The following is a 15340-nucleotide window of genomic DNA, read 5'->3' as shown; positions in this document are numbered from 1 at the left end:
TGAACCAAGGACTGAACCTTAGAGCACCGAACTGTGAACTCCATCACTTTGCCATCCACTGGAGTTGGCACGCACAAAACAAAAAATAACTTATGTTGCCATGGTGACTTGACCCACAAGACAGGATGTTGTACAACAGAAGTTTAGGTTGCTTTTTTTCTCGCACATTCAAAACCCCTTTTCATCTGCATTTCTTTTATTTCTTTCTAGCAACAAGCCAGGGGTTTCCTCCCTTTAGATGAGGAGAGAAAAAGAAAGTTCAGGGCCTAGGCCACAGGTCTGGCTGTACAAGACGTTTGCGTTTGATACTCAGAAGTGGTCACACATCAAGCACTTGTCAAACACTTCATGCACTTCTCTTTAGAACAGATACGACACCAGAAATCAGTGATGGAACTTTAGGTGGAGGTTGGAAGCAAAGATCAGTAATTTGCAATGGCAGCAGCCAATGACCTTCCACAGTATTCATCTGTTTTAGTCTATTTGGTCACAATTATATGACAGAACGTGGCCCAGATATGTATCAATGGTACTTGTCCATGCAAAATACACAAGCTGAGACAGAGCTCACAGTGAGCTCATGCAAACAACATTCCAACATTGTTTCTTTTTAACACTATGAGTCTCTGACAGGACTGTTCTATCAGTCAATGTACAATGTGTAACTTCTTACTATAAAGAAGTAGAAGCAGCTATGTGTGAACATGTTCTTGACTTTTTTAAAAACAGTTACAACTATATAAATACAAAATTATGGAGCATTATATACAAACTTCATGCTTTCGTGTTAGATTCATCACTGCAAAACAAAACAATCAGACAAGCGTTAAGTAAACACACACTAAAAGATTAGTAATAACACATGGTCAAATCCTGTTGATCTACACATTCTTTGAAGACAGTAAATGAAAAAGGCTTCAAGTAAACACCAGCAATAAAGTGGCAATTACATCAGTTGCTTCCCAACCAGCTGCTGAAACTTCAAATTACACAGCTGTGCGCCAGACAAACATGGCTGCCACGTCTACCAGCAATTAGGATTAGGGTAGCTTTTAGCTGAACATTTTCCTTTTAGAGAAAGATTATATAATAATTGACCCCCATTGTTCAATTTTAAAATTCTCATCCTCTCCAATCCCTCAATGGCTTCACCCATCCCTGTCTTTGTGTCCTCCCCTAGTCCTCTAACTCTTGAGGAGCTCTGTATTCTTCCAATTCTGGTCCCTTGTGCATCTCCCTCAGTCCTTTATTCCCATCACAGGGAACTGTGCCTTCAGTTGTCTCAGCCCCTAGCTCTGGAATTCCCTCTCTAAAAATCATTCCACCTGTTCAACTCCTTTCTCCTTCAATTTAGTCCCATCTCCTAACACTTCCTTCTTTGACTCATGTCAATTTTATCTCATTACACTTTAAGAGTCACATGTCGGCCAGACCAAGTAAGAATGGCAGATTTCCTTCCCTAAATTCCAGATTTATATTAACTTCAAATTTCACCATGTGCTGTGGTGGGATTCGAACCCAGATCCCCGGAGTATTACCATGGGTTGCTGGATTACTAGTCCAGTGAAAATACCGCCATTTCCTTCACTGGAGGGCCATATGAATGGAGCAGTTTTTCACTAATATATTTCCTCAATTTGAATACTGTAAACTACTTATTCATACATTTTAGATAATAAACCATCTATTAGTGCTCAGCTTGCACTTCATTGTGGATTTGTGCTATTTCATTCTTTTCTGAAAAAGAAGAGGATTTATGTGGAATCATGTGTCAAAAAGAAATAGGAGCCAGAGTAGTTTAGTGGTTTGTACAAAGGATAAGAGTTCTCTGTTACACTCCCTAACTCATGCTACCATTTGAAATGAAAATCACTTATTGTCACGAGTAGGCTTCAATGAAGTAACTGTGAAAAGCCCCTAGTCGCCACATTCCGGCGCCTGTTTGGGGAGGCTGGTACGGGAATTGAACCGTGCTGCTGGCCTGCCTTGGTCTGTTTTAAAAGCCAGCGATTTAGCCCAGTGTGCTAAACCAGCCCCTTTAATTGGGAAGAATGTGTGCGCTCTGGATAGTAGAGGATGTGGTGTCCGATTGTGGGGGAACCAGTGACAGAGAACCATCTGGCATAAAAACCCTAAAAATGTGAACAACTGAAGCAACCTCGGGTGACTGGGCGGCACAGTGGACCAGTGGTTAGCACTGCTGCCTCACAGCGCCAGGGACCTGGGTTCAATTCCAGCCTCGGGTGTCTGTCTGTGTGAAGTTTGCACATTCTCCCCGTGTCTGCTTGGGCTTCCTCCGGGTGCTGCGGTTTCCACCTACAGTCCAAAGGTGTACAGCTTAGGTGGATTGGCCATGCAAAATTGTCCCTTAGTGTCCTAAAGGTTAGGTGGTGTTACTGGGTTGCAGGGATAGTTTGGGGGCGTGGGCCTAGGTAGGGTGCTCTTTCTAAGGGTCAGTACAGACTCAATGGGCCAATTGGCTTCCTTCTGCACTGTAGGGATTCTATGATTCTATGACTATCTGTGTGGAGTTTGCATGCTCTTCCCGTGTGTGCGTGGGTTTCCTGCGGGTTCACTGGTTTCCTCCCACAGTCCAAAGATGTGTAGGTTAGGTGAATTGGCCATGCTAATATTGCCCAATGGTTAGGTGGGGTTACGAGGATAGGGGAGGATGATTGGGCCTAGGTAGGATGCTCTATTGGAGAAAGGGCCGGTACAGACTCAATGGGCTGAATGTTCTGTATCCTTCACAATTCTATGAATCTATGAAACACTAACTGGCCTACAATTTCTTGACTTATTCCTGTCTCATTTGCAGAAGGGAGTCACATATGCACAATGTTCCATCTCAGAGAAATTTTCAAGATAGATTGCCCTAATTTCCATCAGAATAAACTGGAGGGCCTTGATGATTTCCAAAATTGAACATGAACACTTCGGCCAGGAAATTTCTGGAAACTGCTTTTGCTCGTTGTGGTTACTTTGTTGAAAGTGAGGCAGAGACCCCTAAGCCTGTGTAAGCTCCACAAAAGGAACAATTATATTCTTTCTCAGGCCCGATTATTTCAGATTAGGAGGCCATTTCACGTGGGCTGTCTGTTTGTGTCGCAGGATTTGTTCAATAAGCCTTAGAACTATAATTGGGGTCTGACCTACATCATTAGGAGCATGATTTGCATGGGAGAAGAGGCCTACCACCTCTTCTAAATGGGCACATCATTTGCACAATGGTAGGCCTTTTCCAAAAAGTCAACCACCTGTCTGGTGGTGTGAATGGGGCAGTGGGTCTACTGATCCCATTGTGAGACTGTTACCCTTCCTCCATGTAATAGATTGACTTCCTGTATCTGAATTAGTATTTACAACTTTCACCATAACAGCAAACAGTGAAACCATGCCTAACATAATATAAAGGATACTACAAGGATATGTTTATGATACGTATCTGTGGTGAATGCATCACAATCTTTATACCCATTATCTTTAAAAAAGATCATGCACTACGTACCTTCTGCCAACATCCTGGCATCGGCAATCCATCTGGGCCCTATTTTAACCAAAGATAGAGACTTTGACTAGTATGCAGAAAGACAGGAAGAAGCAAAAGCAGGGATCGGCACTCTTGCCAAATGACCTATTTAACTGTGTCATTGTCAGTAAAAACAATTTTACAAACTTGATGATTACCAAAGAGGAATTCAGTATCTAAATTTAATAGATCTAATAATGATGGCACATTGTTCAACAATTTCCACATTACAGTGCAAACCAAGCTTAAATGCTGATTCAGCTACCCAATGGATCAATGGTAGTTCTGTAACTAACTTGGTAAGGTGTAGTAGTTCCAACTCTACTCTTCTGAACCCTGCTTTTGCAAAAGATAATGGGCGTGATTCAGCTGAAAGGTTTCTATGTCCGGTTTCGGGTGTGTTTGGCGGGATATTTCTCGGCAAGGTTGACTCCGCTATTCAACAGCACCTTTGCTGTTTTTTTGGGCCTCGGGGAGTTTTCCCCATCGAGGCCAGGCATTTCCTGCACTGGGAAACTGAGCTTGCCAGGAGGACCGGCTCCTCGCAGATCAAGGCGCCATTTTGAATGCTGCCCTGATCGCTGCAATCCTCCCCCTTCAGATCCCCCTCTGCTTTGAGGACCACCCCTTCAACTCCCAACCTTTCTTTGTTCCCTCAAACCCACACTCATCCTCTCTTCTCATGGGCAAGGCCTCTCAGGCCTTCCCCTGACAGTGCCAACCTAGAACACAATACTGCCGGGCTGCCCGATGAAACTGCCAGGTTGTCAGAGTGGCACTGCCAGGGTGCCATGCCAAGGTGCCAGAGTACTACCCTGCCCTGTCCCCAACCACGTGGGGGCTCTAATGAATGCGAGCCCCCCCTCCCCCCACCCCGAGGTGCCACTGTGCCTGGTCCACGTTTGTGGAAACTAGTGCTAAACAGCATCTGATTGAGGTCTCGCAGGCGTGGCCTTGACTCCCTGGTGCCGAATGCATATGGTATCTGGGCATTTAAATAAGCCTAATGGTTCATTTAAATATAAGTATCTGCCCAGTGAGGGTGTGATCCAGATTGCAATGGGCATAGTGAGTCAGATGATTTGCGATCGGCCTGATGCGAAGCCTGATTTGGGGCTCTCGCAGGATTCACCTGTTGCGTCTGGCAGAATCACGCCCAATACGTACTCATACAAACATGACACCAAGCCACGTGCTTGCTCACATACATTTGCCTGGAAAATTGTTTTGTTAATTGCCTTATTGTTGGTAACTTACAGAATTGGTCCAGAAGTGATGGCTTCTTTTCAGTTTTTATCAAACTTGCAGGTTAACAATGTTGTCGCACTTTTGAATCTTTTTTTGAGTTTTTATGAGCACGGTTTTTTTCTGTCCCAACATGCTCCCCTTCTGAACATATTGAATTTTGTTGGTTTTGCCAGCACTGGCAGTTCTCAGCTTGTCATTCTTAGAGTTATAGAATGGCTTTAGTAGAGGAGGCCATTTTGTCTATCAACTCTGTCCTGGCTCGCTCCCAAGAGTAATTCACTGAAAGCCTCTTCCCTGTATCCCTGCAAATTGATCCAATTTTTGGATGGGACTTTATGCTATGGCCAATATCCTGATGGCGGGACTGAAATTGTGTGAAACTTCTGCGCTTGGGTGGGATTGGTTGACCGCTCATGAAGGCCAGCCAATTATCCATGTAGTGTCAAGAGTCTTGACCATTTGTGTAATGGGGGCAGGCAAGAAGTTACTGACCCACGCATTATGTCATGGGTTCAAAGGTCTGGCCGCCATATTTCAACTGCATTGGACAGGCACCCACTCCCTGCAGGCCAGCAGCATCATTCCACCTGCCTGAGAGGAGGAATTTGAAATGGAGATGTTGCCAACATAGTGTTCTTGGATCTCTGGAGCTTCTTTCAATCTCTCTTCCACAGACACCCACGTTTGATCTCCCTGGACTATCAACCCCCCCCCCCCCCCCCGCCCCCACCCGCCCCCCACCCCTGAGTTCAAAGCACAGCTCAGCCTAATCTCCCCTGTCCAACAAAGTGCCTTACAGAAAAAAAAGCTCCTACTCTCTCCATGTCTATCACATCAAGTCTACCAAGACTACGTGGCCCGCTGCATGCCACTTATAAAACCCTGTTGTCAATCTGAAGGCAGGTGTTTTTCTTTTGCTGCCGTCTCAATCTCAAAAGTATAATTTAATCGGCTATGTACTTTAGCAAATATGAAAAACATGGTAATGGTTTAAAAGTAGGTTCTTACCACTTGCAGTCAGGAACCATGATCAGCTTTCAATCTGCTACCAACTAAATTCTCAATTTTCATCCCTTTGATGGGCAGCTGCTGTTTCATCTTCCATTAAATTAAGTGACCCCCGGACACCTCATTCCTTCTCCTGGGAGCATTATTACATAGCACCCTTCGTGTGTAAAGCAGGGAGTGTGGGCAGACTTTTAATAATAATAAAGTCAACATCCAAGCTGAGACTTATATTACCCAATTTCCACTCGTACATTTTCCATTGGTTTAAGAGGTTCCTGAATTAATTTCCTTCCCCCATTCTAATGCAGGATCAGGATCAGACTTACTTTTGCTGCCTCACGCTATCAAAATCCTGGAACTCTCCACATAACCTAATTATTTTGACCACATGGACTGCAATGGTTTATGAAAGCCCACCACCACTTTCACAAGGGCAACTAGCAATAAATGCCAACCTTGCAAGCAAGGCTCATACCTGAGAATGAATTACAAACACTTATCTCATTAGTGTTCAATATTTGATCTGTTAAATCTGTCAAGATATATCTCATTTTATGGTCTTTCCCCAGGCATCAGAGGGGTTAGGAATTGTTTTCTAATTCCAATTATGTTTAGTGTTGATTTGCTAGTTTGCTTGTGTCTTCTTATGCTTTTTACACAGAGCTTATTTTAACACCTATGGGGTGAAACTATCCTGGAGTTCTTAATTTCTCACTAAAATGAATTCAGCAGGTTGGTGGAAACATGGCAAAATCAGCAGGAGAACTGGAAAACCCACGTGGAAAAACTGGGTACATATAATAAATGTAATGCTCACTTATCCACCCCCCTCCCTACCCCCCCCCCCCCCCCCCCCCCCTCACACCCCCGCACTTCACCCCATCATAAGTTGGGTGGTGTCCTTTTTGCTTTCACTCAGCTTGACTTCCACTGAATGTTGTATTTAGCTAGTTTAAATGGGCTGACTGTACACTGGCCAGGATAACCATTGCAGAATTGGCATTTTCTTCAACTCAAGGCTGGAAAGTTACGCATCCTTAAAGGTCTGTAGCAGTGCAACCTCCAGCAGAATTTTGGTCTACAACCAATAGCAACAAATGGCCTTCATCCCCACTGTGTAGATTGACAAAGCAAAGACTTACATGATGGGCTCACAGGAGATTTCTGCCAGCCGCTTTACAGTTCCTCCAAATCTGTCCACCTCATACCTTCCAGCACTCAAATTCATTATTTATTTCAGGTGCAATAAAAAGGAATAAGAAGAATTAAGAAATCCTTGGAGAGTGACATAGGAGGCACTATTAGGACGCTCATGTCTGTCCACCCAGGAAATGTGCTCAATACAGACAGAGAGTCAGTAACGTAGGTGTCAGCTCCTATCTATTTCTAAATCCTGCTGCCTGGGCTGTTACACACAGGAACATCTTCTTTCCTACATCTCAGTTGGGTTGAAAGAAAAGGTCCTCTATCAGGGTTTGAGATACTCTGTTCTGGATTGTTTACGATTGCCCTTGTGATGCCATATATTTTATCATCCGTTTGAACACTGTAATGTAGCACTTGTCACATGTTCAAATATCATTGCACCTACAGCAGCACCATCATTATTAGCTCCTTGTTCTCTCATTCGGAATCAGCAATCATAGGACTCAAGACTGCAGCTCTTTATGTAAACTACAGGTGCAAATGTGCAGTCAAATCAGTTTTTAAGCAACACAAACTTAGCACACATGATCAATAGCAGTCTTACAGCTTATTGCTAGCTGTTGCTTATCACAACTTTCTATAATAAATCACGTATAATGTCCAGAAATCAGAATGATAACATTGTCAGGATTTTGTTTAGAACCGACATTTTGTTCCCCCAAGAGAAGATTATCATGCACAACAACGCATTCCATTGAACACTTTACCTTTATAGCTAGGGTCAATCGGTCTGAACTGTGAAAGAACCAAATACAATATACCACAGCTTTTCATAAATATATAATGTGCGCATTGGTCATATTTTCATTCATGTGTGAGATGGAATCTCATCAAAATGTAGTCTTCTATTAAAATACACAATTCATCGTAAAACATTTCACTGATGAATTTTTATAAGTTTTATATGTCCCAAATGAGTATTTAACATTTCAAATTTTGCCCTATTGGTACAATAGAAGTAAGGGGTACAATTGGTTACACAGTTTATATCACAAACGGAACAGGAGGTTGCATTACAAGCTAAGAAGGGTTTGGGAAGCAATATCGAAATCTAATATGAAAAGTTGAGTCATTTTGGGAGTGAAGTGCAATTTGTTGCGGTCAGCCAGAAGCCTTGACATTATGTTAATAGTCAGGGAAGGGTTGCTAGTGTAAGCTTGGAACTGATGAGCTCAGGGAAGACGTCTTGGTTAAATGTATACTACCAAAGGGGTAAAAGGAGCATTAAGTAAGCAAGATTGATATATTCCAAGTTGAAGAGGAAATTAGGAATGCTTTCTTATTTCAGGAAGACAAACAAATGCTGCAGTGATTCACATTACACTTTGCACCTGCTTTGATAATAGTGGGGTGAATTTAATCCAACCTGTTGCAGTGGGAAAGATGATGGTTATGATCATTTAAACGCGCAGGAGGTCAAATGTCAAGGTGCCGGGTGGTGGATTCAACCGGCAGTGGGTTGCTGCCAATGTGGAAATGGGAGCGTTGCGCCCTCTTGCAGGCAAGATGCCATTAAATTTACAGCGGTGCTTAATTCCTAAGCCACTTGTTTCTTCCCGGGGTCAAATGGGGGACAGGGGTACGCTCGTTGGGTGGATTGTGAATTTTCAGACCTCTTGAACTACCCCACAAATGCCCAAGAATGAACTTGAGGGACACCACTTGACTCTTCTTTCTAGCCCTTGAAAGGTGTCACGTGTTTGAGAACCAGAAAATTGATTGCCGGAGATTTTAAATGCACAGCTTGTTCAAAGCCTACAGGAGAGGTGAAGTCTCGCAGGTCTGGCTGCCCGCCCTTTAAATCTGGTGCCCGGGCCATAAATTGATATTTCATAGAATTTACAGTGCAGAAGGAGGCCATTCGGCCCATCGAGTCTGCACCGGTTCTTGGAAAGAGTACCCTACCCAAGCCCATACCTCCACCCTATCCCCATAACCCAGTAACCCCACCTAACACTAAGGGCAATTTGGACCCTAAGGGTAATTTATCACGGCCAATCCACCTAACCTGCACATCTTTGGACTGTGGGAGGACCCGGAGCACCCGGAGGAAACCCACGCACACACAGGGAGAACGTGCAGACTCCACACAGACAGTGACCCAAGCCGGGATTCGAACCTGGGACCCTGGAGCTGTGAAGCATTTGTGCTATCCACAATGCTACCGTGCTGCCCTGGGTGGGCCCTGCCACGTGATCATGCCGAAAGCCCGCTTTTCCTGCAAACATCGGCTGGTCTCCACAGGATCAGGTTCAGCTGACACAGATCCCTGATGGATTCTGCTCCGGCCGGCTGGTACCACAATGGGAATGTCAAATCCAGCCCAATGTTTCCCTCCCTCTACAGTCTTTAAATGTTAACACAAATTTGGACCTGAACAGAAGACGTAATAAAAATGTTCAACTCTATAACAAAATTAGAATGAAAATGCCAACACCTATTGCACCCAGTTGGAAATCGTACCTCTACTGTAATCATCCCAAGTATCTGTCAGGTTAGAACACGCTCTGCTTTCCAAGGAACATCCTGACCATCTGCATCTTAGTTTATCAACTTGTGAGGGCCGAGTTGAAAGTTTCCTCTGACCATTGCTTGTTGACTGCTTCATTTTAAGGTGGGAGGGACTGCATTGATTGGTTATGCATTTTTATTGACCATTTCTCAAAATGAAACCCTGTAACTTCAGTTAGACTACTCTACTGGTCTGAGCTTGAAGGCTGGGAGGGTTAAGCACAACCAGCAATAACTGGGTTATCTGGACTCTTGTGGTGGTAAATTGTACTCTACCTCCCTGAAGAGAGTTCTGTGGCTGAATGTTTATTTGCATCAACCAAGTTCCTGACCATTCGTGGATATTTCTTTATTAAAAAAGCTTAAGTGGGAGTGTCCGCTTTCTCCTAATTTGAAAACAGTAAAACCCCATGCTAAATATGCAATCACTAAAACTGTTCACTATCCAGGAATGTAAAGACAAAGCCCATCTTCTTTTCTTGACTACAAACTGTTTTCTTAAACTACCCCCTCCTGGCTTGGATATTTCAGCCTGGTGGCATAGTGGTTAGCACTGCTGCCTCCAACGTCAAGCACCCAGGTTCGATTCCTGGCTTGGGTCACTGTCTGTGCGGAGTCTGCACGCTCTCCCTGTGACTGCTTGAGTTTCCTCCGGGTGCTTCGGTTTCTTCCCACAGTCCAAAAGTTTACAGGTTAGGTGGATTGGCCGTGCTAAATTGACACTTAGTGTCCAAAGCTGTGCAGGTTAGGTGGGGTTACGGGGATAGGATGGGGGAGTGGGCCAAGATAAGATGCTCTTTCAGAGGGTCGGTGCAGACTTGATGGGCCAATTGGGCTCCTTCTGCACTGTAGGGATTCTATGGATTCTATGGAACCCCTTGCAGGGGATGTGGTGGATCAACCAAAAGTCCATTGATTTTTGACAGGACTGGAAGACCCTGCCTCTATCTTGCCCAGCCTTCCTTAGACTGCAAATCTGTTGTCATTCATTCTCCTTTCCAGAAAACTACCCTTGATGTCTCTGTACCTGGAAATTACTGACTCATTTCCAACTTCTCTTTCCACTCCAATTTCTTGCTGTTTCAGTAGCAATGGTGGGTTTAGAGACTGAGGCTGCTAGTCCCATGTCCAACACTCCTTTTTGAACCAGCTTGGGACTGGCTTTGGTGGCATGACTAGACAACTGGATAGCAACAAGGTTCCTCCCATCACCATCAGGCAACGGCATATCAAGGCTGCTTTCCCTGCCTAGGAAGTGTGATAAACACCACTGGTCACACACTACGTGTATTACGGTACTGCCACTGTACTACAGTTAATACAGTAAATCCCAGCCTGCTGGCTCCTCCCAGCATTCATTGCTAAATATGAAGGCAACCGACCGTTGGTCAGTGAGGCGAGTGAATCTCCTGCCGGCCAGGTAATGCCGCCAATGTCGCACAAATTCCACAATGGCTTGGGCCTCCTTTTCGACAGAGGAGTGCTGAATATCGGAGGCATGGAGGGTGCGGGAGAAGAAAGCCACGGGTCTGCCCGCCTAGTTGAGGGTGGCGGCCAGAGTCACGTCCGATGCATCGCTCTCCACCTGAAAGGGGAGGGTCTGGTCGACCGCCTGCATCGTGGCTTTGGCGATGTCCGCCTTGATGTGGTTGAAGGCCCGGCGGGCCTCAGCCGTCAGGGGGAAAGTGGTGGACTTGATGAATGGGTGGGGCTTGTCCACATAATTAGGGACCCACTGGGCGTAATATGAGAACCCCAGGCATCGTTTCAGGGCCTTGGGGCAGTGGGGAGTTCCAGGAGGGGGCGCATGTGGACGGCGTTGGGCCCCAGGACTCCATTTTCCACAACGTAGCCAAGAATGGCTAAGCGGCTGGTGTGGAAAACACATTTCTCCTTATTGTAGGTGAAGTTATGGAGTTTGGCGGTATGGAAGAATTTCTGGAGATTTGCTCGTGGTCCTGCTGGTCGTGGCCACAGATGGTGACATTATCTAGGTACGGGAATGTGGCCCGCAGCCCGTACTGGTCAACCATTCGGTCCATCTCTCGCTGGAAGACCAAGACCCCATTGGTGACACCGAAGGGAACTCTAAGGAAGTGATAGAGGCGGCCATCTGCTTTGAATGCAGTGTATTTGCGGTCCTCTGGGCTGATGGGGAGCTGGTGATAGGCGGACTTCAAGTCAACTCTGGAGAAGACTCGATACTGCGCAATCTGATTGACCATGTCAGATATGCGTGGGAAGGGGTACGTATCGAGCTGCGTGTACCGGTTGATGGTCTGACTGTAGGTGATGACCATCCGGTGTTTCTCCCCAGTCTTAACTACCACCGCTTGAGCTCGCCAGGGGCTGTTACTGGCCTCAATGACCCCCTCCCGCAGAAGCCGTTGGACTTCCGACCTGATAAGGTCCTGTCCTGTGCACTGTACCGTCTGCTCCTCGTGGCGACGGGCTTACAGTCCGGGGTGAGGTTTGCGAAAAGTGAGGGTGGATCACCTTAAGGGTTGTGAGGCCACAGACGGTGAGAGGGGGCAGCGGTCCGCCGAAGTTCAGAGTGAGGCTCTGGAGGTGGCACTGAAAATCGGGACCTAGTAACAGGGCAGCGCAGAGGTGGGGGAAGAGGTAGAGTCTGAAGTTACTGTAATCTATGCCCTATACGGAGAGGGTCGCGATGCAGTATCCCCGGATCTGTATGGAATGGGATCCGGTGGCCAGGGAGATGTTTTGGGTGACGGGGAGGACTGGGAGGGAGCAGTGCCTTACTGTAGCAGGGTGGATCAAACTCTCTGTGCTCCCAGAATCAAAGAGGCAAGTCATCTCGTGCCCTTTGAGCCGCACAGTCGTTGTAGCGGTCGCGAGGTTGTGGAGCCGAGAAGGATCCAGGGTGATGGAGGCGAGCTGCGGAAGATGTTGGGAGTTGTTGGGCTGGTCGGTTGTGGCGGAGGTATCAGCAGGCCGTGAACGGCCAGGCGAGCAGGGGTCCTGAGGCGCGGTCCAAGATGGCGCCGAAGATGGCGGCCATGGTGGACGACATCCAAGATGACGGCGCCCACGGGCCGCACGTACCTTCACCGGATCCACTACTAGGTGAAGAAGGAGAGGACAACACACTCCCGGAGTCACAGGTACCCACATCGGCGTCCACACCACAACCAGGACTGAGGCGATCGCGGCAGAGGGTCAAAGCCCCCGACAGACTCACCTTGCTGGACTTTTTTTTAAACAGGGGGTGAATGTGGTAAACACCACTGGTCACACTACGTGTATTACAGCACTGCCACTATACTACAGTTAATACAGTACATCCCAGCCTGCTGGCTCCTCCCAGCAGGCGCAGTATAAAAGGGTACGCTCTCCTGCGCTGCTTCCATTCTGGTTCCAGCTGCAGGAGGCTTAACATCTAGTGCAATAAAGCCTCAATAGTTTCACCGTTTCATCTCGTGGTCATTGATGGCACATCAGGAAGCAACATGTCCAGGAAGGAGGGTGATGTAGAGATCAACATCCACACAAGAATCGGCAAAGCAGCAGCAGTCTTCTCGTGGCTGCACAGGGTCTGAGCATCCACACCATCAACATGGCCATGAAGCTGCAACTCTCCAGGTCCACAGTAGTATCAACTGCAATTGATGCCAGTGAGACATGGAAGAGAACAGCAAAGGTGGCATGTAAGTTGGATGTCTTTCACCAGCTCTGCCTACATAAGATCCTGGGCATCACATGGAGAGACAGCATCACCAATGAGGAAGTGTTTCAGAGGACTGGTTGGAGACGTTGGCATGATGGAGTGGTGACTGATGCTGGCAGGACATGTATTAGAGTGGATGCCACCGGGCAGAAGAAGATCTTGTGAAGTATACTTAAGAAGGATCTCCAAGAGCAGGACACCATCTGGGCTAAGGTGAAATAGATTGCGATGGACCAGGGTTGGTGGCAGAGTCTTGCTTTCCACTGTCCCACATAGGACTGGAGAAACTACGTCTAAATAAGTAAGTTTCCTTTCCAAAATCTTTGAATGAATTAACTCATCCCAAATCTGTGCTTACCTTTCCCACAATTCCAGATTTGAATCCCTTCAATCAGGTTTCTGGCCTGGCTACGGTGCCGAAACAGCCCACTTTAAAGTCACAAAGTACACCCTTTATGACTTTGACCATAATAAACGACCCCTTCGCATCCTTCCTGACCTTTAGAACAGTACAGCACAGAACAGGCCCTTCGGCCCTCGATGTTGTGCCGATCAATGATCACCCTGCTTAAACGTAACCCGTATAACCCGTATAACCCAACAATCCCCCCCATTAACCTTACACTACGGGCAATTTAGCATGGCCAATCCACCTAACCCGCACATCTTTGGACTGTGGGAGGAAACCGGAGCACCCGGAGGAAACCCACGCACACACAGGGAGGACGTGCAGACTCCACACAGACAGTGACCCAGCCGGGAATCGAACCTGGGACCCTGGAGCTGTGAAGCATTGATGCTTCTTGTCTGCAGCCTTCAACATGGTTAACCACGCCATTCTCCTCCAATGCATCACCACTGCCTTCCTGCTGGGTGGAACTACCCCGGCTTGGTTCCATTCTTATTTATATAATTATAGCCAGACAATCACTTTTTCTCTGTGGCTCTTCCCACTCATTCTCTGTTCTCTTTGCAGTTCATGAAAGATCTATCCTCACTCCCATTCTATTTTGCATCTCAATGATAATTCTTGGCAACATCGCTGGAAAACAGAAGGTTCCACACATATGCTGATGACCCCCCAGCTCTCTCTCTACCTCCTTGGACTCTGCCGTTGTCTCTGATTTGTCATACGATTTGTCTGACACCCAATTGTAGATCCAAAGATGTGCTGTGCACGCAGTTGTACCATCATAAGGACTGCTAACTTCAACCTGCATAACATTCTTTGATTGTTCCTGTGCATCTGTTGCTGAAACCCTCATCCATGCCTTTGTTACATCCAAATTGGACTACTCAATGTACTTCTGTTCACCATCCCATCTTCCATTCTACACAAACTGTGCTCATCCAAAGCTCTGCTGCACATATCTTCATAGAATCCCTGCAAGCAGGAGGAGGCCATTCTCCTCTGACCCTATGTAAGAGCACTCGACAGAGGCACACTCCCCTGCCCTGTCCCCGTGACCCTACGCATTGATCGTGGCCAAGCCAGCTAACTTGCACATGTTTGGACTGTGGGAGGAAAGCAGAGCAACCTGAGGAAACCCACGCAGACATGGGGAGAACATCCAAACTCCGTAGTTATCCAAGGTCAGAATCGAACCCGGTCCCTGGTGCTGTGAGGCAGCAGTCCTAACCACTGTGCCACTTTAACATGCTCAATTCGGTTCACCTATCATCCATGTGCTAGCTGACCTTCATTGGCTCTCCATCTAATGCTGTCTCATTTTTAAAATCCTCATCCTTGTTTTAAGCCCCACCCCTGTAGCCTCTGTAGCCTCTTCTTGCCCTTCAAGATCTCTCTGTTCTTGCGTACCTCTGGTTTTAATTGCTCCACCATTGGTGACTATGCATTCTGCTGTCTTGACTCTAAGCTTTGGAATCCCTTCTGTAAACCTCTCCAACTTTACATGTTCCCTCTTTGATCAAGCTTAATGTTAAACATTATAATTTCTCCTTCTGTGGATTGGTGTCAAAATGTTTTTTTATTTATATCACTTGTTAAATACTTTGGAATGTTTTACCATGTTAAATGAGCTATATTCTAAGTACGTTGTTATTATTGAAACCCCATTTTCTAATCAGAGGTCGTACGCTGCAATACAAATGAGAGGTCGAATTTAATCTGCATCAGGCAACCACCATAC

At 46.3% G+C, this 15340-nt stretch overlaps 1 protein-coding gene across 5 annotated transcripts in view; it reads right to left on the bottom strand.

Moving 5' to 3' along the window:
* Window positions 1-715: 715 nt before the first annotated feature.
* The window catches only part of LOC119963079 (collagen alpha-1(XXV) chain), an 816994-nt gene continuing 802369 nt past the window's right edge, over window positions 716-15340 (bottom strand). For all 5 annotated transcript variants that reach the window (XM_038791652.1, XM_038791653.1, XM_038791655.1 and 2 more), the window contains 2 exons: window positions 3509-3547; window positions 716-799 (listed from right to left, as the gene is read on the bottom strand). In XM_038791652.1, the coding sequence (XP_038647580.1) occupies window positions 797-799; window positions 3509-3547 (42 nt within the window). In that variant the 3' untranslated portion in view covers window positions 716-796. The remainder of the gene's footprint in view (window positions 800-3508; window positions 3548-15340) is intronic.

The sequence above is a fragment of the Scyliorhinus canicula genome, chromosome 3, assembly GCF_902713615.1.
Source record: "Scyliorhinus canicula chromosome 3, sScyCan1.1, whole genome shotgun sequence".
NCBI classification, from domain to species: Eukaryota; Metazoa; Chordata; class Chondrichthyes; order Carcharhiniformes; family Scyliorhinidae; genus Scyliorhinus; species Scyliorhinus canicula.
The sequence above is the reverse complement of the archived record's forward strand: the minus strand, read 5'-3'. Positions and strand labels throughout refer to the sequence as shown.